Source organism: Ischnura elegans, assembly GCF_921293095.1.
Source record: "Ischnura elegans chromosome 13 unlocalized genomic scaffold, ioIscEleg1.1 SUPER_13_unloc_3, whole genome shotgun sequence".
In the NCBI taxonomy this organism is placed as follows: Eukaryota; Metazoa; Arthropoda; class Insecta; order Odonata; family Coenagrionidae; genus Ischnura; species Ischnura elegans.
In genome coordinates, this window is record NW_025791659.1 from 6,713,633 (window position 1) to 6,736,522 (window position 22,890).

Sequence of the window (22,890 nt, forward strand, 5' to 3'; positions counted from 1 at the left end):
TCTAAATTTTCTTTCCCTTTTTTCGTTGAAACTTCTTGTGTAGCTTTTTCTGCGATGAATCGCTTGCTTAACTTCCCGGTGAAGTGACCAACAGTAATCCCCCATCATGTTGGCGTTCCAGTGGACGTTTTTTCATCACTTTCATGTCCTGATGAAAACGCTTACCTTGCTCCTCACTAACATCTCTTAAATTGTCCAGGAGGTAATCGAGATGGCAGTTCAAAAGGTGAACTTTCAGGCTCATCAAAAATCCTAAACGCTCAAACTTTTTTTTACATGTTAGCACTAATAGACTTATTTCCTTGGGTCTTTTTCATTTCCAAAGAACTTGGTGACAACTTACTTGAATTAAATCCAAGCTTCTCTTGCATTTGAGGTCATTGTGGATTCAAATTTATGTAACATCAAACATCATTTTTCTAATATCAGGCCCGGCAAAGAGCTTCTTTCAGTTTAGCTTCTGAAAGGTGTGGAAACTTCTGACAGAGGTATGTGAAACAAAGCCCATCTTTAGGCAAAGTCTTATATGATACCTAACTTAACATCATGATACCTAACTTAACATGATGTGGTGGTGGGAGCATGTTTCTTGGATCTGCAAGGTTCTTGTGTAGAAGTAGTTCTTCGTGGGTTGCTCATAGAACAAAGCCAGCTCTTCCTGTGCTTGGCATTGCTCTTCTTTGGAGGTTTTTGTTCTTCCTTCACGTGGACAGTTGTCAGCATTGAAATGACCATCTTTGAAGCAATGGAAACAATCTCAGTTCATTGTCTCACATAGGGGAGCATCTCCGTAAACCTTTTGGACCCCTCAGTGCACCTTATCCCCTGTTTTCTTTGAATAAAAGAGGAAAAGGAATCTTCCCAAAAAAAGGTTGGCACTAACTCAGATATTTCAAAAACAAAAAGAGTATATTGCCAAGAAAAATTCACCATAATTGTTGAGCAGCTTGTTTACCAAATGTATATCTTTGAGTCATGATGTAACTGGTGTGTCAAAATTGACCAGCAATCAGTACCATAGCCATGCATTGACTGTAGTGATGGGTCGATCATGAACGATTCGATTAAAAAGATTGAATCACTAGATGAATCAAATGACTCATGATTCATTTCGTTAAACAAGTCGATCATCAATCACTCCGACTTCCGGTTTCATATCAATCATCCTGGTTTCCAGTTTGTTTCAAAATTTGGAAAGATCGATGCTTCATCCTTTTCGTCATGGCAGAAACAGTTGTGAGAAAATTAAATACTATGTTAGAAAGAACTGAATATACTTGTGTAATCTTTTGCTTGTATGTTTTCCAGCAGTTATTAATATAAATAACACCGCTACATGTAAAAGGAAAATATTAAGATGACTCTTGTAGGAGAATGTTAAGAAGTAGAAGTTGCAGCTGTTAACATTGTATTGTGCCGTTCATAAAATTATCCTGCAGATCAGATTCATGAAAAGTTTGTGGTGTATTTTGTGTTATAGTTTGAAATTATTCCATAAGTGTTTAGAAATTGTGGCAGTTTTGCCTTCCCAAATATTTTCATGACACTACTTCCTTCATTTTTGCCATCTCATTTACTCATATTGGAATTCACAATCAAAATAGTATATGATATGATAATATGGTTAGCAATCAGCGTTACCAATGCTCTTCGCAGATGAGGCAGTATTTATTCGAGTATTCAAAATGATTTATTATATCCATTGATTGAGTCCTTCAATCATGGTTCCTTTGAGCCTTTTCGATCTTGATTCCTTTGAGTCTTTTCGATCTTGATTCCTTTGAGTCTTTTCGATCATAATGATTGAATCAATTGATTGAATCATTTATGTGAATCGAGTCAAAATGATTGAATCACTAAAATGATCGACTTTGCCCATCACTAATTGACAGACAGGGAACTTAGTTTCAGGATTTATGCATATGTGATGCATGATTGGTTTTTTAAGTTTTAAGGATTATCATCCTTAAAGCTATTATGTTATATTAAACTAACCTTATATGTATCAGGGTTTATAAAAATAGAGTTTTATGAAATAATTTTGGCATTTGAGATGATTTTGATGCTGCTTTTCTTTCTGCATAAATATGATACACCATAAGACTCCACTGATGAGAATAGAATAGTGATTTTGGCATTTTATAAGCAACTTCTCTAAAATTTATGCATAAATTAAAATATTTATTAATTGTATGATTAACAGAGTTAATTAATATCATATTCTTAGCTGCAAATATTGGAATCCTGAATCTCTATTTTGAGAAGCCTCAATTTTTAAAAAGGGAACAATGTTATCTATGAACAATCCCCATTCTCTCTAGAATGCTTTCATATATTTCGCATTGAAGGGCAAACTTCCATGACCCCGGCGAAATTTTTAAATTGACACCGTATAAACTCAGTAAATCAATGATCTTCCTGGCAAATTACATTTCAGTCGTCTGTGTAGCTTTTCATTGATTGATTAACAGACATGCGGACACCACTCCATTTTCTCAAAGAAGCAGGAACAACATATTTTACATCCTGTTTTAGTAATTGTTAGGAGCTTATTTTATTTGTTGATTTTTAATGAGATGAGTTGTTTATCAGTTACTTTTTTTCTAAGAGTATTGAAGGAGAAGGGGCAGCTGATGACAAGCCAAGGGCTTCTGTGGAGACTAAGGAGTCCATCCAAGATATAATTGATAGGAGTGCACGTGTAACTTACTCACCCAAAATGACTGAAATATACATTCCTGTGCCAGATTGCCTACTGCCCAGGATCGATGAGTTGGTAAGTTTTAATCTCATGCATAGTAAAACTTGAGTTGAATCACCTTCAGCAGTACATATTTCGTTGCATGTGGAAAGAGAGTCGGCCTGTTGTAAAAATAAGTATGTATTCAGATGGGAAGTCGCTCACATTTTATCCATCCTTCTATCGTTGGACTTTTCCTATGGTAATATAAGAGGCAGAAAGGCTAGCCACACAAATCTATTTTCTGGCAAATCAATATCAGATGCACAATGAGGTGGATTGGAAACATTTGATTTTTTTTCAAATGCAATGTAAATATTTAAAATACAAAAACAATATATTTCAATGCATGATAAATTTGCTGCCAGTAATGTTTGTAGGACGAGGGACAGGCATGGGGAATTGCGGTCTTTACAGTCAAGCTGGGACTTTTTCTTAAAACTTATTTAACATATTTTTAGGACTTTCATGGGAAAAACTCGGTACCCTTAACTTGAGCATTACGAATGGAGGTGTAATACTTAAATGAAAAGAGGAATAAATGGATATTGCTATTTACATGATGATCTTTAAAACCAATGGGATTTCGGCGAAGTTATCAATTAAATCCTATGTGGCATTAGACCTCCTTAGGACTTTCTGTGAAGAGAGATGTAGTGGAAGAATGTGGACACAGAGTCGTGCAAAAGGATGTCTAGGGAAATAAATAATCAACAACGGTGTGAAACTAAGTGGGCAGGGGAGGCTTGTTGGAAAAGACAGTGGATATGTGTACTACGCCACTCACTTGGTCATCCTTCAAAACCTTTGTTTGGGGACATTAGTTTTCCTGTTATTTCAAAACATACATCTATGACCTTTGACCCCCATTATGACCCTCGCTAGTAAAAAATCGACAATTTGGATCTACGAACTGCAAAACTTACTTGGGCACCCTTCAAAACCTATTGTTTGACACTTTGGTTGCTATTATGGCCTGACGTTTGACTATATGACATTTGACCCCCATTGTGACCCTCATAGGTTAATTAGTGAATAATATGGGTATTTGGACATCGCCAATGACTTGGTCACCCTATAAAACCCATGGATCGACACCTTTGTTGGTATGCATTTGTTTTTGTCACCCTTATGACCTTGACGGTCATCTTACTGGGTCAACGGTTGAGTTTTTGTAAATAAAGTATTATTTTTGGGTTTGTCGGGAGCGAAAACCTAAGAATTGACATCTTGGTCAATGAAATTCAGACATTTTTCTGTCTCGATTTTTTTAACATTGAAACCCCATAAGGCAAATTCAGAATTTTGGTTTGGACCCAAATTGTGTGGTCAAAATTGTAAAATTTGTTCACGCTCAACAAAACTAAGGACCTTTCCCCATAAGTGTGCCAATTTTCATGAAGATTGCTTGATGAAAAGTTACTAAAACTACAGATCAAAAAAAACACAGGACCCTTGAGACAGTCTGTGTATAGAAAGAAGCATGGGATTTAAAAAAATAAATTCATCATGTTTCAGAGATTTTATTCCCATTCTTATGTTCTTTGATTTTTTTATTCCCATTCTTATATTTTTTTATTGTTGAAATCAATATATATGGTATGCGGTGGAAGTTTTTTATAATATTGGGAATATGTCAAGACGGGGATATCTGTTTTGTACAGTTTTTGAATGTTACCCAGTAAACCCATCAGTCGGGAATATTGGCCGAAATGTTCCCCGACATACTGTGTGATGCGGTGGTCAAAGATATTTCCCAAAAAGGCACCTATTTCTAGCAGTTTCTAATGCTCAAATTCAAAAATCTTCTGCGAAGTAGTGCCGTTGAGTATTCATTTGCAATAGTAAATACCTCTGTTGATTGGCGGTGCCTTGACAGCTCTGCGTTGCATGGATGCCACGAGAGCTTCCACCCCACCAATAAATTTTGCGGTTTCACAGCCCTGCGTTGCGAGAACAAGTGAAAGGGGAATAGCGTCAGCTCCTAAAAATCAGCCCGGGAGCATATTATCTTATGATTTCAAGCCAAATGCACAAAACAGTTTTTTTGTGCATTTTCATGCAATTTCATTATTTTAAATATTCTTCTTAACTTAACTTACCTTTGAAAGTTAATATGGCAACCAAAAAAGTTTGTAGTCAAGTATGTAGTAATGCCCTGTGCCTATGCATTATTATGACCTTAAAGATTTATTTCCCATCTAATATCAAATGAAATACACTCATTGAACATGAGTTATCCGAAAAGTTATCAGGAGCATTTGTGTATCATTTATGTGATGGAAAAATATCAGCGACAACCAAGAACACATGTGTGGTGACCAACCTGAGATTTTAATTACCAGATTTTGAAGCCTGCTGACATAATCAGTGTGGAAATACCAAAATTGTTTGGCATGGGTTCAACTTTGAAATGCAATATTCCTTGCATTACCCATGGGATCGAAAGAATAGGGAAAGAGGTTACCCAAACTTTGTTGACAGCAGCAAAAGATGAGGAACAACACAAACATGAAAAATGCTGAAAAGACTGTAAAGCAGAGCAAAGAGGCCAACCTTAGAAACTTCTTTGTTCATGCTAAAGTTTCATTATAAAATCTCAACTTTCTTTTGAAAATTACATGTGGGTAGAAATAAAGTTAAGTTTATCAAGAGATGGATGAGCCAAGTTATGCCCATTAAAATTATGCCAATGTTGAAGCATAGTTTTGTGATTGAAGGAGATATTATTTAATAGAGTATATTCCCTGGTAAGGAACATCATCAAAATTGTAAGAATTTTTGGTACCATATGCTATCAGAGACAATAACCTCATTTTCAGATCTAATCGCAGCTTAGTTTATGTGGTAATTTCCATGTTTTTATGTGCTTGGAAAATACAGGAAAACATCTCTTTATGTCATGTTCTTTACGAATTACTAAGTATGCAGAAATTACAAAAATATAATATATTACAGAAATTAACTGTGCATATTTTCTTGGTCACGTAATTATTTTAAGAGGAAGAAGGAAAGGCATGGGCATAATTATCTGTAAGAAATTATAAATGATGGAAAGGACAGTTAAATACTACTGGAGTTGAACTGCAAGCAAGGAGTCAAAAAAATTTATGAGTACTTGCTTTTGGCTACCTGAGGTTTTATTATTATTATTTTTATTGGTAGACTTATATTTAGTGACACTCAGCATTCTCTTTTAGTGTCATGTGAAAGAGGAGAACAGAGATCATCGTATGGAAGAGAGTTATCCCATGCTGCAAAAACCAGACTTTGCTGGAATTTCGACTGATGTCACGGATCCATTGGCAACTGATGACGTGGTGAGTGTACTTTTGCATTGTTATGCTCAGTTGTGCGATGACACTTATCCATTCTCTGGGGGAACATTCTCGAGCACCACTCAGCAGAAAGGCAAGACATTTTTCCTCCCTTGATCCGTCAAAAGCAGAAAAGCTATGTTTTTTGTGAATGAATCTTTTAAAATGAAAGAATCATTGTGACAAATAATTAGGTTTATGTTACTCTACTTGCAGCTTATTTTACTGTTGTTCATAGGTTTGAAACTATTTTATTGATTACCATCAATTTTTTATTAGAAAATCGCATTCAATTTTCAGAATTCAGTGATCTTATAGTTTTTTTTGTCAAATTATGTGTTAAGTAGTAATAAAGGTAGGGTTTACTCCACAATTTTATGAGCCTTAAGTCACAAGGTGTGCCCAATAATGTTATTCCTCCTCATTAAGGCTTTCATTAGATTAAATGATAATGAGGAAGATATTTATTGGACTAATATTGTTGGTCAATTAAGTTATTTTGTTTTCTTCAAAGAGGCCAGAATCGTTCTACTGCGATTATTTACTTTCTACAGACACCAAAGGGCATACCCAGTATCATAACTAGGGGGGTTGGTCAAGCCAGGTTGTGTCATTTTAGCATGGAAAAGGTTAATGAAACCAACATTTAAAAAAATTATAGCAGTGCCTTATTAGTTTATGAGATTATTTCCTTTAAAAAATGGTGTTATTTTAGTTGCATATCTTATACTGATACAAATTATCTTTCTTGGGCATAAAGAAAATTTGTTGAATACTTGTTTCAATTCATAACCGATTTTGCTAAAAAGACTTTTGCGATTTTTCCTCCTAGGGGGGCAGCTGCCCCCCTGGGTGTCTGCATTAGCATACCCTGCCCTTCGCTGGGTACACTAATGCAGACACCCTGTAATTCAGGCTTGTTCATTAACACTTTTTCTTGGTGTACCAATTGATTATAATGTGTACCAATTGGTGTTCCTCTTTCCAATAGAGTGATACAGTGACATTCAAGTGCTCTCCTGTTAAAGAAGATCAGATTAGTGATGACGGAGAAAGATATGTGCACAGTGATTGCACTGATGGTGTCTCAAGCAAACTGATGCATGAAGCCTCTTCTGATCAGGTAATACATATGACCTATCAATTGCACCTTGAAATGCATGTGAACTCTGTCACCATGATAAGTCAGCAATCTTAAAATTGTTTTCATATAGCCTTTCATTCTTCTCTCCTATCTCCTTATCTTTTCATATCAAAGCTATTCTTCTCTTTTACACGCTTCATAACCTGACCTATGAAAAACATTCAGAATCTCTTCCTGACCACCTGTCCTTTTCTTTTTCTGAAAATTGTCCTTATTGTTATTCGTTTAAATTATTCTGTTTTTTTTTACAGAGAGGCCAGAATTGTTTATTAGGGATTATTTATTTTCTACAGACACCCTGTGATTCAAGCTTTGTTCATGATCACTTTTGCTTCTTGTGCCAATTGATAAAAATGTGTACCAATGAGTTTTCGTCTTTCCAATAGGGTGATCCAGTGACATACAAGTGCTCTTCTGTTAAAGAAGATGAGATTAGCGATGGTGAAGAAGGATACGCAGTCAATGATTGCACTGATGCTTCCTCAAGCAAACTCATACATGAAGACTCTCCTGATCAGGTAATATTATTTATTAGCTGTTTCTTGTGCATTGTACTTGAATTGAATATGAACTATAAATATTATGGTTATATTCATAAATCCACATTTCTAAAATTGGTTTCATACAGCCCTCAATTCCTGGATTCCATCTGCTTATCTTTTCACATTTATGGTCTTCTTTATTTTATCCTTAAAAACCTTGAAGAACATTCAGAACTATCCTTTTCCCTTCTTCCTGTCCACCTCTCCTTTTATTTTTCTGACTACAGTATTTATAAGGCCATCACATCTGATGATGTGGTCCATTAAGTTAAGGTGTTTTGAAGATTACTCTTTTATCACACTACTCTGTACTTCCTTGGTACATCCTCGTTTGATTTTATACATCTTCAGCATTCTTCAGGAGCAACACATTTCTAAAGCTTCCACATTTCACTGTTCTGCAGCTGGCGATTTTGATGCCATTTTAAATAAATACATTTTTAAATGTAATGTCAGATGTATTGCGTTCATTTGTAGTGTCAGATGTATTGTGTCCTTTTTTGTTTAAGTATTCAGCTTTGATTAGATTGTAATATTTTGTACAATTCTCTCTGTGCCTGTGCTGTTCAAGGAATTTTTTTTGCTTCATCCATTGCTGGCATCTAGGCTTCCTGTGGCTTAACATATCAGTCTGACTTTAAGGATATTAGACCTTGAAAATGACATGGTGTGTTGTAACCTTGGTCAGTGGGGGAGTCTTATCATTGTGGATAAAATTATATGTTGAGTTTTACATATCGAGAAGCTATTACTCTGCTATCATCACATGGATTTAGCTTGGATTTTGCTATGTAAATAAGAGGTAGTTGGTATATAGTATTCCATTCTCTTCATTTTTTTCCCGAACATTCCGGATGGATGACAAAGATTCTCGTCATTTAGGCATGTCAACCTAAACAATTATAAAGCGAACAATACGTATTCATTAGTACGTTTTCAGTTGTTGTTCGTTATTCATAATGAATTGATGCATCATAACATTTGATTGGGTAAAGTTATATTTTGAACATTAGCTTACCCCGGTATGCAACATGTTAAGTGGTTAATTTATAAACCTAATTTTAAACCATTTAAATTACAGACATTAATTTCCTTGAGACAGCTTGCAAGAGAATATGAAGAACATTCGCATAATAAATCAATCAATGAAATACATTTTGGTAAATCCATTCAAAATGAATTTTCTAAACCTCTTGTTCACACATTGTTATTATTTTGATTCTTATTTCCAGCCTACCACAGGTGAGAACATGGTGCCAATTGAGAGTTTTACTATGGCTCAAAAGTCTTCTACGGAGGAAATTGGTGAGTGCTCTCAAAGGCTTGCAAATAACTCTAAATATGGAGGAATTAAAGTTAATATTTGTGGAGGATGTACATTAGGGGCGGTCATCAAACAACTTTTTTCGAAATTCAAAGTTCGACATACGTCAAAATGTAGCCCGAGGTACCAAATGAACAGAGAAAAAATTTTGTTCCTCTAGGTTGACATCCTACGGTTGCACCAAGGTCATTTATATTGAGCGTAGGCAACCCGCAACGCACGCCATCTTTTTACGCTGCTTCGGTGTAAATGTCGTGATTTTAATAGTTTTTTTCGGGCGATTCTGCACCATTCATGTCTGAAATTGTCGAGATTAGCCACAAAGATCGAATAGTCACGTATTATATACAATAACTGGTCTTAAAATGCAAAGACACGTAAAAAAACTTTGAAAATTACTTAATTAATAGCAAATATTTTAATTTTCTGAACTCGCATGGGCATGATCGCACTAATATGACCCTTCCACTTATACAGAACAATATCTTTCCCCTCTCCCAGCCTAAGGTATGGATCTCCTCATCTCCCTATGTCCCGCCTTTGAACTAATGTCAACGCACTGCTTAAGCTACATCGTCTACGAAAATGGCTCCGTGGTCCAAATTTCTCAGGGTGACCCAGAACTCACCACGTTGGGGTGGCTGCAACTCGACCCGTAACCACCCACCCTTCAAATTTTATGACTTACTAGTTAAGATGTAATCTTTTTTGGATCCAAAACTGGCGGAGAGGAATGGCAAGTAATCAGATTGGAACGAGGGGAGCTGCTGAAGACTATGTAACTACTAATTAACACAAAGTAACAACTGCCGGTATCCTCTCCTCTTTTTTCCTTTCCCCTCCATGCTCCCTTACTATATAAATTCCCCGTACGCCATTGAAAAATTGTCTTGTTCTTGGGGATGCCCCTTCGCAAGGTTTGGTGAAGCAAGGATTGCGTGCCGAAGTGATTTTTTTAAAGTGGATAGCAATTAAAATCAACAATGAATGTGTTGACACGCTCTGCAGTTGAGAATCATCTCTTCGGTGCTCCTCAACAGTTGTCTGGGAGAAATCTTCCCACATTTGAAGATGTTATGAAGTATTTCATGTGGGTGGAGATGAAAAAGAGGCAAGAGGGAAGAGGATTTGATCCATCGGCCCAGGAGGTTGCTCATGTTGTCGCCGATAGAGTGGAGCAAGAGTGGATCGATGCGTCTGTTCCTGTCATCTCAAACCGCGGTATCCTCATGGCAGTGTTGAGATACCATACAAAATGTAAAACAATTTTAAAAAGAACAAAGAAGAAAAATTCATTTGTTGCTCATCGAGACTCCAAAAAATTTAAGGAAGATGCTAAAAGGCTATTTGATGTTGCTCAATGTAAGTGTCTTCCGAAATCGGCGATGTGCATTTGTAAGCCGAAGATGTTGATTCAAAATGAAGAAATACCATTCCTTTTAGGCCAAAGATCAACCAGACAACAAGTGATTGGGGCCATTGATTGGAAAACCACAGAAAGACATAGGAAGAAGGCTGCCAAAGAAACAAGAAAATTGATGAAAATGGAGGAATCATTTGAAAAAAAAAGGCGTCAGCATCCTTCGCCCAGAATATTGGTTCTAAACTCAAGTCTTTGTGCACTAAAGTTCCAGATGACTCGCCGCCTGTGCTCGACGATGAATGGCAGCCATCCTCCCGCCCATCCTCAAGTAGCTCTTCGCGCAACATCCTGAATCTGCCTGTGACCTGCCAATTGGCGGAAAGGTACAACGTTCCAAGCGGTGTTGCAGCATCCCTCGTCACAGCAGCGTTTGAAGACGTCGGACAGGTTACACCTGAAAATTCATCGAAGATTGTCGACCGGAAAAAAATTGCGCGCCAAAGGAAGAAATACAGAGAGCTTGCGACTGCAGAGGATATTGAAATGCTAAGAGACCAACCAAGGATAGCATTGTTCTTCGATGGAAGAAGAGACAAGACAAAAATCAGGGAATTGTGCAGCAACAATAAGGTGCGCATCACGACTTCCACCGAAGAGCATGTAGTTATTCTTGCAGAACCTGGCGGGGTTTATTTATATTTTACCTGAAACAGGAGATGCAGAATGCCTCAGAAACACCATCCTTGACTTTGTCGAAGCCGCTAGAATTGACACGTCTTCCATACGGTGCATCGGTTGTGATGGTTGTCCTACCAACACCGGCTGGAGGGGAGGCGCTATACGCTTTGTGGAACTGCGTCTCGGGCGTGCATTACAGACTTGTGTGTGCCTGCTGCATTCAAATGAACTCCCTCTTCGACATATAATGGAAAAATTTGATGGGCCAACGACAGGACCAAATAGCTACAGTGGACCAATTGGTCGCCAACTGAAGACCTGTGTGAAGCTGCCTGTGGTGAAATTTCAGACGATTGATCTTGATCTTACTGATCCTGAACTAGACTCATCAGCACACACCAAAAATATTCGCTCGACATGGCCCGTGGTATTGCCAGGGGATACATCCCACAAGAGCTGGCTGATCGCGATCCTGGTAAAATGAATAATAGTAGATGGGGAACGACGGCCAACAGAGTGATGCGCGTTTATATAGGAACAAGACGACCAACAGCGGCTCTGAAAACAATAACCAAGATTATCATGAAACTCTATATTCCTATGTGGTTCACAATTAAGAAAAATTGGAAGATTACAGAGGGAGTAAAACATATTTGGGAAATGTATCATAGAATAAGACAATTCCCTAAAAATTACAGGGAGGTTCTTGAGAAATTCATCCAGAAAAATGCGTTCTTCGCTCATCCAGAGAACATCCTAATTGCAATGGTGAATGATGAAAGTGCCGAAGTGCGAAGAGTAGCCCTGAAGAGGATAGTGCTGGCAAGAAAGACGTATTCGCCAGAAGAAGGAATCCGGGCTTTTCACATCCCTCCACTTAACTTTAATGCATCTGACTACACCAATTTAATCGATTGGGAAAACACTACAGTTACAGTACCACCTTTACTGGATCACATATCGACAGCGAAGCTTGAATGTATGTTGACCGACCAGACGGAGGAAAGTCCACCCCGCATCAAAATCCCTGACTTACCCTGCCACACTCAAGCCGCCGAGAGACACGTGAAAATGGTCACAGAGGCATCAGAGAGCATGAGTTCAGCGGAGGAAAAAGATGGAAACATACGCCAGAAAATATAATCAAGGAAAATTATGTCAAAGTTTGGATCCAAAAAAGATTACATCTTAACTAGTAAGTCATAAGATTAGAAGGGTGGGTGGGTACGGGAGGAGCTCGAGTTGCAGCCACCTCCACGTGGTGAGTTCTGGGTCACCCTGAGACCCGGAGTGGTACCTGTTCTCTTGGTGGGCGAAGAGCTGCAAAATTTGGACCACGGAGCCATTTTCGTAGACGATGTAGCCTAAGCAGTGCGTTGACATTAGTTCAAAGGCGGGACATAGGGAGATGAGGAGATCCATACCTTAGGATGGGAGAGGGGAAAGATATTGTTCTGTATAAGTGGAAGGGTCATATTAGTGCGATCATGCCCATGCGAGTTCAGAAAATTAAAATATTTGCTATTAATTAAGTAATTTTCAAAGTTTTTTTTACGTGTCTTTGCATTTTAAGACCAGTTATTGTATAAAAGACGTGACTATTCGATCTTTGTGGCTAATCTCGACAATTTCAGACATGAATGGTGCAGAATCGCCCGAAAAAAACTATTAAAATCACGACATTTACACCGAAGCAGCGTAAAAAGATGGCGTGCGTTGCGGGTTGCCTACGCTCAATATAAATGACCTTGGTGCAACCGTAGGATGTCAACCTAGAGGAACAAAATTTTTTCTCTGTTCATTTGGTACCTCGGGCTACATTTTGACGTATGTCGAACTTTGAATTTCGAAAAAAGTTGTTTGATGACCGCCCCTAATGTACATGTTTATCCTTTTATTTAACCAATTTTACTGTGACCAGAGAACTCATGGAGAATTCGACCTGGCCCATTTTCCACAATGGAAGCAGTGGGTGAGTGCTTCCATGGGCTACAAATAGCTGTTTACAGATAAGGCTTATTGCAACTGGTTGTGAAGGATGAAGAACCTGAATTAGTCATCCATCCATATTTTCTGTTTTCTGTAGTATAAGTGCCAATTGGGTAGGGAAGGAGAGTTATGTTTACTTACTTTTTTGTAGGCATCTGTATTTTTTCAATGGTCCTCCCTAAAAATTTTTTACCGAAATGTTTGAGTGTTCAACTAATTGGACCAAATGCTGGAGAAATTTTCTTCATTTTCTCTCTATGGATTTGTTGACAGTTTAAAATTCATATGAGAATGCTGTCATGGTTCATCCAAGCTATGAGACCAGTTTATTTAAAAAATATCAACAATTAATTAGAATGAAGCACTTGGTTTCAGAATCAAGTATCATAAAGTAAATTTAAATATTCACAGGAAATGTGAACTTGGAACTTGCTCAAACGAGTGAATAAATTGACAATGCTTTCGGTCCATTTTAAGATAACTTAAATCTTTTAAATTGGCATATTCCCATTCACATTTCTGGTTTTTTCCATCCATTTAATCGATTGTAAATGAAGGGTGTCGGAGTCTTTGATATCATGTTTTAATGTGAAAGTGGTTATTTGAAATTCTTTTGCAGGTGTCCCAGCTGCCGCAGATATGCCACAAAATGATTCCAAGACTGGTGCAACCCTTGTAGGGATAGGAAGAAATCTGATGGGTAAAGACTCGGAAAAATGTGGTGCTCTTGATACTGATGAGAGAACTTGCTGTTCAGTTCCTGATGATAGACAATGCAATACAAAAGACATTGAATCACTGAAAAGAAGCAAAGGTGGAGTGGCAACGACTGCTTCTGGGGATGGAGGTGGTTGTGATGCACAAAATACCATGGATTCCCTTAGGCTTATCAGAATCAGACGAAAGGACAAAAGTGGTAGTGACACTGTCATGGGAAACAATGAAGAGGTACTAAATTGCTTGATCGCAAATCCTTGTAACAGTAACAGATCAAACGAAAATTCATATGATTGCTTCGACTGCAGAGATAGGTTCAGCGACAAAAATGAGCTAATCAAACACATGAAAATTCATGTCGTTTCTCGTAATTTTGATGCCGTAGCAGAATCTTCTGTCGGAGACATGTCTTTGAAACCCCTTTTGTCAAGCGACAATAGCAGCTCTTGCATGACTGCCACATCCATGGCTTTGGGTGGGCTGAAGACAAAGAGACTAGGGGCGAGGCAAAAAGAAAATGTTTCCATCAGGGAAACCGTAGGAGAAAAAGGGGATGCGAAAAGTGTGAGGCGAGCGACGAGAAGTTTCACTGCAGATGAGAAATCAAGTTTATCCACAAAGTCACCTTGCACGAGGAACCTGCGCGATCACGTGGCTGTGATTAAGAAAGGGAGATCATATTCATGCAGCTTGTGCGCTAAGTGTTTCCCTCAGAGAAGTCAAGTCATCGTACACATCCGATCGCACACAGGCGAAAGGCCCTACTCGTGCAATCATTGTGGATTGTCTTTCTCGACAAAGAGCATCTTGGTTAATCATGTACGGACGCACACCGGGGAAAAGCCCTATACGTGCACATTCTGCAGCAAGGCCTTCGCTCAGAAAAGGGACCTCACCGTGCATACCCGAACGCACACGGGCGAAAGGCCTTATTCGTGCAATCAGTGCGATAAGTCCTACTCGAAAAAGAGCGCCTTGGTAACTCATCAACGGATGCACAGCGGGGAGAAACCTTACTCGTGCACAGTCTGCGGAAAGTCCTCCGTTCTCCGGAGTGACCATGATATACACATGCGTAGACACACCGGAGAGAGGCCTTATTCGTGCAATGAATGTGGGAAGTCTTTCTTTTTGAAGGGCCAATTAGTTTTACATGTACGAACTCACACGGGAGTGAAGCCTTTTCAGTGCACTGTCTGCAGCAAGACCTTCTCTAACAGGAGTAACCTCGACATCCACGTCCGCAGGCACACCGGAGAGAAGCCTTATTCTTGCGACGAATGTGGAAAGTCTTTTATGGCCAAGGGGCATTTAGTGAAGCACATACGTGCGCACATGGGGGAGAAACATTATTCGTGCACGTTCTGCCGCAAGACGTGTGCTCGGAGCGAAGACCTCGATTCCCACATGCGCAGGCACACGGAGGAGAAGCCTTTCTCGTGCGAAATTTGCGGGAATTCGTTCGCTCAAAAGAGCCGTTTGGTCGCGCACATGCGAACACACTCAGGAGTTAGACCTTTTTCGTGTGAAATTTGCTTCAAGTCTTTCAGGCAAAGTTCCGTTCTCCATGGTCATATGCTAACGCACTCGGGAAAGAAGCCTCACGCCTGCAACGTGTGCGGTAAGCCCTTTGCTCGGAAAAACACCCTCGTTTCCCACATGCGCATCCACTCCAGAGAGAGACCTTTTTCGTGCGGAATCTGCGAAAAATCTTTCAAAATGAGGCAGGCTCTCAAGTATCACATGGTGACGCACACGGGTGAACGACCTTTCTCGTGTGAAATTTGCTTCAAGTCCTTCCCGCTGAGTTTTCACCTCACAAGTCACATGCGAATGCACTCGGGAGAGAAGCCTCACATTTGCAACGTGTGCGGCAAGGCTTTCGCTCGGAGGGAAGGCCTTGCCTTGCACACCCGAACGCATACGAAAGAGAGACCCTATTCATGCAGAATCTGCGATAAATCTTACAGGGATAAATGTGGTCTCAAAAAACACGTGCAAACACACTTGCGAGGGAAACCATATTCATGCAACGAATGTCAAAAGTCTTTTTCGAGGAAGAGCAACTTAGTGATGCATTTGCAAACGCACTCGGGAGAGAATTCGCGTGAAGAATCCGAAAGGCTTTCTCGACAAAGTTCCTCTTAGTGTAGACATGATTACAAAAACCCAAGAGGATTCTTATTTCAGCAACGTCAGCGGCAGCTTTCACACATTATTGAAACCTAGGTAATACATTTGTACACTCACCGCAGGTAATTATTATCACTGTAATATTTTTAGTAAATGTTTTGCTATGCGTGGGTACTTTGACAGCCAGCATGCATGCTCACGCATGAAGATAACCTTATATATGAATAGTCCTCATCAAGTCCTCTGCAAGGAAGGGGCTTGACTACCACTTTTGTACACGTACATTTGGAAAAATTTTTCATGATAAGCCTTCCCCTGAGTTTTCCTGGGATTACACAAATATATCATCATCATCAGGCGCAAATTGTGTTTTCTATATATTATTATTGTTACCTAGTTACTTGATGAATATCTCTACCAATCATTTTCCCCTATTCTAGTGTCCGTTTTAAAATTCATCAAGTAACTGGGTAACAATAATGAGATAAACAAATCATCATAATTTGCACCTGAAGATGATGATAATTCATTGAAACCCGGGTCGCGCTCTGATATAAAAAAATAAGAGGCATGAGTAATTGTGTATTTGTAGGAAAGCTTATAATGGAATGCCTCAAAGTAAAGCAGGAGTTAGTGAATTGAGTCTTCCCTGTTAAGTCTAACCTTAACTGCCACATTCGCACACAATTGAGACACACTGATCTTGTAGCGTTTGCTGCTATTATTTCACTCACTAGGAGACATCGTGAGAGTGATATTTGGGATCTGACTGCTGATGTTATTTTCTGAAAGTATATGGTAAAGTAGGAAAAAAGTGTAACGGCTCTCATCTACATAGGCCTGAGTCTGAGAGATATTCGCATGTAAACATTTTTCGCACCATGACTTCCCTTGAGTTATAGCTCCCTCTCAATATCTGTGCCGTAGAGTGGTCATGGACTCTCCCCCATTGTCATTTGCCATGCGGGTCCGGGGTTCGAGTCCCGTGTCAGCTAATCTTTTTTCTCCCTTTTTATGTTATAAATATCTGTTACAACTCATCGCCATTGCCATAGTATAGTTGCTTGGTGAATTTTCTATTTTCATATTAGCATATGAATTTTTAATGGGACTCAAATTGTGCCGTGCCACATAAATTTTAGGACCCAGGTATATGTATAATTACATAATTATATGTGAACTACTGGGTAATGTGCCCATCTTCAACCCAGCTATTTCTCCCACAGCATTTTCACATATTTAAAAATCTTAATTCTAGCTCTCACCAAATAAACACCCTGCGTGCAACAAAGTCTTCATCGTCTCCAAATAACACCTCTGCTTCTCTTCAATGAACCGATCCTACACCCATGCATCAATTATTCATCAGAGTATTCTTCAAAGAGATTTCTTAAAGGAAGTCATGGGGCGTGAAATCTTTAGAATCCGGGTATATGTGGAAGAAAACCGTGACACTTTTTCTACGTTACAATATAGTCTCACAAAATAATAACATCGGCAGTCAGATCCCGACTATCACTCTCACGATGTCTACTTGTCAGATGACTTATCTTTGTGCATGTAACATGTTTTTTGCTGACAAGATAATTTAAATAAATGTTATGTATATTCAAAGTCGACCTCATGCCAATGTGTAGTGAGGAGCTTAATAGTTGATTCTTGCCTTTTGAATGTGGAATTGGAAAGTGGAATGATGATATAATGTCAAAAGGGATGATGGACCATGTACATATTTCCATGAAAGAATACCAAGCTGTGTCATTTTGAATTTTTGTAATTAATATTGAAGAAGAGCGATAGCATAAAAGGAAACACCTAGTCTAGCAGATGGGGGTCAAAAAGCCTTGCATGCCAATTTTTGATTGAGAAATGTATATAATTTTTAGTCAATGGTATCTTGCTCAAAGTCCATTCTCAATTGTCACGTCCTAAGTGGTTCTGAATTTAATCATGAATGCTGGCAGCCTACTTTGTTCAAATAAAAAAAATTGTGGCTTAGCTGGAAATAACATTAATTGTGCGTAATAATAAGTGTTAGACTGAGTTTGCCAATGAAATGAATGTGGTATATCATTTTTATATACTCAGAATTTGCTATGTTATTCCTACTTTTCTATTATAAATTTATTAGAGGATTAATAAATGTTACACAAGAATTAAGTCGTAAAAACTCTTTATTTCCCATTTTTTGAAAAGATCAAATCCTTAAAAGGTTCCAGGGGGGCCATCCTGCCATCAGAAAGTTAAACAACTTAAAAAAGTGGATTGCGAGGCAATAATGAGATAACATGGACGCCCGAACTGCGCCTCTCATTCCAAAAGTGCAAAGACGCCCTCTCCACCTTTGCCCTCCTCGCCCACCCTGTCCCCTCCCTCCCCCTGGGCCTTTTCACCGACGCCTCGGATTTTACCCTGGGGGCAGTTCTCCAACAACAAACCGACACCGGCTGGAAACCATTGGGTTTCTCTAAAAAAAAAAAAACTCAATGCCGCAGAGAAGAACTATAGCCCATACGATAGAGAGCTATTGGCTATTTACCGCGGAGTTCGCAACTTTAAGCACATGCTAGAAGCGCGAACTTTCACGATATTTACGGACCACAAACCGATAACATATGCATTCAGGCCAAAGTCTGACAAGTGCTCACCCCGGCAATTCCGCTACCTTGACTTGATAGGCCAATTTTCAACGGATATCCGTCACCTAGCGGGGGCCGACAATGTTGTTGCGGACGCCTTGTCCGAATTGAGGAAGTGCCTCGTGCCATTCATTTTGAGGCACTAGGCCGTTCCCAGGAGACTGACGAGGAACTGGCCTCCCTTCTCAACTCCCAGACATCCCTAAAACTGAAGAAAGTGCACATCCCAGGGTGCATGGTACAGTTAATGTGTGATGCGTCAACATACAACGTGTGACCATATGTCACACCCGCTTTCCGTCGCCAAGCATTCAATTCTTTCCACAATCTTGCACACCCTGGAGTGACAGCCATCGTAAAATTAATGACAAGTCGTTTTGTGTGGCCATCAATCAACTAAGATTGCCGTCAGTGGGCTCGTTCCTGCATCCCCTGCCAGCGATCCAAAATCACATGACACGTCTCCTAACCCCTTTCTCATTTCTCTCTACCAGGAAGGAGATTTGAACATGTACATATAGATCTTGTTGGTCCCCTCCCCATCTGCCGTGGTTACCGCTACTGCCTCACATGTGCAGACCGCTTTACACGGTGGCCTGAGACCATTCCTGTGGAGGACATCTCCGCCGAAACTGTGGCACGTGCCTTCCTTCGGGATTGGTTGTCACTCTTCGGCATGCCTCAGCGAATCACCACGGACCAAGGCAGACAATTTGAGAGTGCCCTTTTCCGCCAACTCTCCGATATAGCCGGTGCAGTCCACTTGAGGACATCCGCTTATCATCCAGCAGCAAACGGGATGGTGGAGCGCTTCCACCGCCAACTAAAATCTGCCATCCGCTGCCACGACACGCAGCAGTGGGTGGAACTGCCAGCAATCCTCTTGGGTTTCCGATCTGCGCTGAAGGAGGATATTCAAGTCACTCAAGTGGAGCTCGTATATGGCGAGCCACTACCAGTCTTCCAGGAGAATTCCTCTCCCCACAAGTGGCCCCAACCCCAACGCCACCTATTTCACCTCCCAGCTCCGGGAACACTTTCGAGGCCTGAGTTCTCGACCAGCAGCACGCCATGCCTTCATATTTAAGGACCTGCCATCGGCATCCCACGTTTTTGTGCGCCATGATGCAAGTCATGGTGCCCTTCAGGCCCCTTACAATGGCCCATACAAGGTCCAGCAGCGAGATAGTAAAACCATTAAAGTTCGTTTGCCAAACCTGCTATGTACACATTGCAATTGATCGACTGAAACCGGCATACAGCATCTCCGAGGAGCCAATCATCCATGAGGAGAGGAGTGAAATCCTCATTCCGACCACCAGGAGGCAGCCATCAACCCAGGTGTTGCCATCTACCAGCATCCCTCCAGCTGATGGGCCAACTCCTACACCCGCAGCTCCAGGGGCAGAATATACGCTGCCCAGTGGCCGCCCTAAGAGGTGTGTCCGTTTCCCGCAGCATTCGCTGGACTATCATCTCTAACCTACTCCATTTCTTTTCCCCCTCCAAACATTTGCCAATTTTCCCTTGAAGGAGGAAGGTACATTTCTGGATTCATGAGAGAAGCTGCTTTACTTGCCTGTAAAAATACACATCACACGGTTGGCATACGGATGTGCACTTTGGCACTGAAATCACGCAGAAATAGTGTTTTCTTGTCAATTCTGGGTCATCACTGACTCATTCCTGTTCTCGGCTTCCACAAAGCAAAGGTATACACATTCGTTCTCGCTGATTTTACATCTTTCTCCCATATGGAACTTGGGAAACTCTTCAAAGACAGTATTAAAAAAATATTTTGCTTTGGAAATAAGTTCCCTTCACTTCGATGCCAGCACCATCTTTATAACTCCTGCTTGGATGAATCTTGGCGACGGAAAGAATAATTCGAAGAAAGGGTTCGCTAGTGACATAAATGGGGCTTATTCTCAAATAAGCAGTCAAACAAAAAAATTAAAACGTCTGTATTCAACAAATCTGAAGAACACGGATCAGATTACAAAAAAATGGAGACGGTGGCGCACTGGAAAGAAATTTACTCTCTCCGAGTCTTGTGCCATGGTCTTTTATAACAAAAGTGCAATACGCTACCACTAGACCAAACAGTCATTGAAACACTGAGTGAAATTATTTAATTAAATTCATTGTGACCGTATTTTTTTAAGTTTTAAATACTTTTTCTCTCAAACCCGGGCGTATGAGGACTAAACCATTCAAAAGTATTCCTACCCAAGGGTCTACTTTCAAATAAAATAGGTTTCATCTTCTTTCTTTAAGGCCGTTTTACACGGTACACGGAATTGCGCAGTCTGACGTACGTGTGAAGGCGCAATCAAAATTGCGTCGTGTAAAGGGGTAAATTGCTAGAACACATGCGAGAATGCGTGGATGCGAGACGGCAATATAGCCCCTGTTCTAATTTCGTTCATGCATTGGCGCAATTCCACGCCATTTTAGAAATTAATGCAGCTCTAACCTACGCAATTCCGTGTACCGTGTAAAACGGCCTTTACATCACTTACTGTAAGGTTTTTTTTTAATTTTTCCACTTCTAACTTAACAAATAATTTAATCACACTTTATAAACAAGTTTTATAATTTAAAACTCGGGAGCAAAAAACACATCCGCACGCAATGACTATTACAATGCAACCCTTTCCGTCCACCATCACTTGCCTCATTGTTCGCCTCCCACCAATAGGGTAGTTTCCTTCATCAAAGAAACCGAAAGGCATTGATTGTGATTTGTTACCCACCATTACTGTATTCATAATATACAAATTATTTCGTTTTAGAAATACCGGTTTAGACGAATGGCAATGGTCCATTTTTATCCTCATTTGAAAACGGCCAGATTGGCACCCATGCGATGCCACTCCACGTGACGTCACAGGGACCTAGTTTCTATAGGAGAAGATAGGAGTTATACATCGTCTGAGATTACCAATGCATGCATGAGGCGCAGAGCTCAGGGAAACATGTCTTAATAATCACCTATTAAAACTGGCCAAGGTCGGAAAGTTTTCTTCGTTTGATAGGGTATTAATAAACCTTTTTTAAGCCAAGCGCTACCAGCCAGCAAGGTACTCCGCTACCCGCAAGCATCCTGCGTCCTATCAGCGCTCACGGCCTCGCCCCAAGGTCACCTCACAGGGCGGCAGCGGGAACCGGAAATACGTCACACGGAAAGATTTCCTTACCCGTCGCGTTTTCGCGCGCTTGAAAATTTCAACTTTTAATTTAATCGCGAAAAATAGATATAGTCATTTAAAAATCTAAAAGCGTGAAATAAGTACTCCAGGAGTAATAATCTTCCGATATAGGCAATAAAAAAATAATAGGAAACCACCCTATTGTCACGTCAACATTCTCCGACGCAACTCAAATAAAACTCGAAATTAATTGTTATAGAAGAACAAGAGAGTCGAGATGGACAATGGAAAGAAGAACGGGAGATTCGTGTATGGAGAGAAGGAAGAGATAGCCCTGTTATAAAAAGAACGATAGAGAGAAAAGCTTAAGTTGTGCTGTATTGAGAGACCGGAGGAAGAGATACGGCAGGACTCAAGATCGACAGAAAGAAGAAAAGCACGCAGACAAAAAAGGACGCGCCTGAGAAAGAGACCGGAGGAAAGGGATACGGCAGAACTCAAGATCCCCACTGGTGCAGTTAATGGCAGTGGCTCAGTGAGTGGTAGTTCAATGGGAATTTAATAGTCATGACGGCTAGTTTGTTGTTTTTGCTCACAAGTTTTAAATTATATTTTCTTTAGAAGTTTAATAAATATATTCATGAAGAGATTAAAGAAAAGATAACAAAAACGTTACACTTATGAAAAGTCTCTTTGTCGGTGAAAAAGCTTCCAACAATAGGGTAGTTTCCTCCATCAAAGGAAACGAAAGGCATTGATTGTGATTTGTTTCCCACCATTTGTGTGTTCATAATATACAAATTATTTGGTTTTAGAAGTACCGGTTTAGACGAATGTTAATGGTCAATTTTATCCTCATTTGAAAAAGGCCGCCCATGCGATGCCACTCCGCGTGACGTCACAGGGACCTAGTTTCTACACGAGAGGGTATGAGTTTTACATCGTCTGAGGTTACCAATGCATGCATGAGGCACAGAGCTCAGGGAAATATGTCTTAATAATCACCTATTAAAACTGGCTAAGGTCGGAAAGTTTTCTTCATTTAATAAAGTATTAAAAATCCTTATTTAAGCCAAGTACTACCAGCTTATATGGTACTCAGCTACCTGCTAGCATCCTGGGTCGTATCAGCGCTCAGAGCCTCGCCCCGAG

General features: G+C 39.9%; 1 protein-coding gene across 2 annotated transcripts; it reads left to right on the top strand.

Annotated features, from left to right (window-relative positions):
• Nucleotides 1-403: 403 nt before the first annotated feature.
• On the top strand, nucleotides 404-17,915 carry LOC124172801 (zinc finger protein 665-like). 2 transcript variants are annotated; one of them, XM_046552284.1, is made up of 7 exons: nucleotides 404-488; nucleotides 2,609-2,776; nucleotides 5,941-6,060; nucleotides 7,049-7,180; nucleotides 7,588-7,719; nucleotides 8,976-9,048; nucleotides 13,717-17,915. In XM_046552284.1, the coding sequence occupies exons 2-7, from the start codon at nucleotides 2,720-2,722 to the stop codon at nucleotides 15,960-15,962; spliced, it is 2,760 nt and encodes a 919-aa protein (XP_046408240.1). In that variant the 5' UTR covers nucleotides 404-488; nucleotides 2,609-2,719; the 3' UTR covers nucleotides 15,963-17,915. The 2 variants fall into 2 exon arrangements, with proteins under 2 accessions (XP_046408240.1, XP_046408241.1); XM_046552285.1 differs by lacking the exon at nucleotides 7,049-7,180.
• The last annotated feature ends 4,975 nt before the right edge of the window (nucleotides 17,916-22,890 follow it).

Excerpts from the sequence above, each read along its gene's own strand:
- LOC124172801 (XM_046552284.1), top strand. The coding sequence starts at position 2,720 with ATGACTGAAATATACATTCCTGTGCCAGATTGCCTACTGCCCAGGATC. Across the intron at positions 7,720-8,975 it reads ATGAAGACTCTCCTGATCAG|CCTACCACAGGTGAGAACAT; the intron begins GTAATATTATTT and ends TCTTATTTCCAG. Across the intron at positions 9,049-13,716 it reads GTCTTCTACGGAGGAAATTG|GTGTCCCAGCTGCCGCAGAT; the intron begins GTGAGTGCTCTC and ends ATTCTTTTGCAG.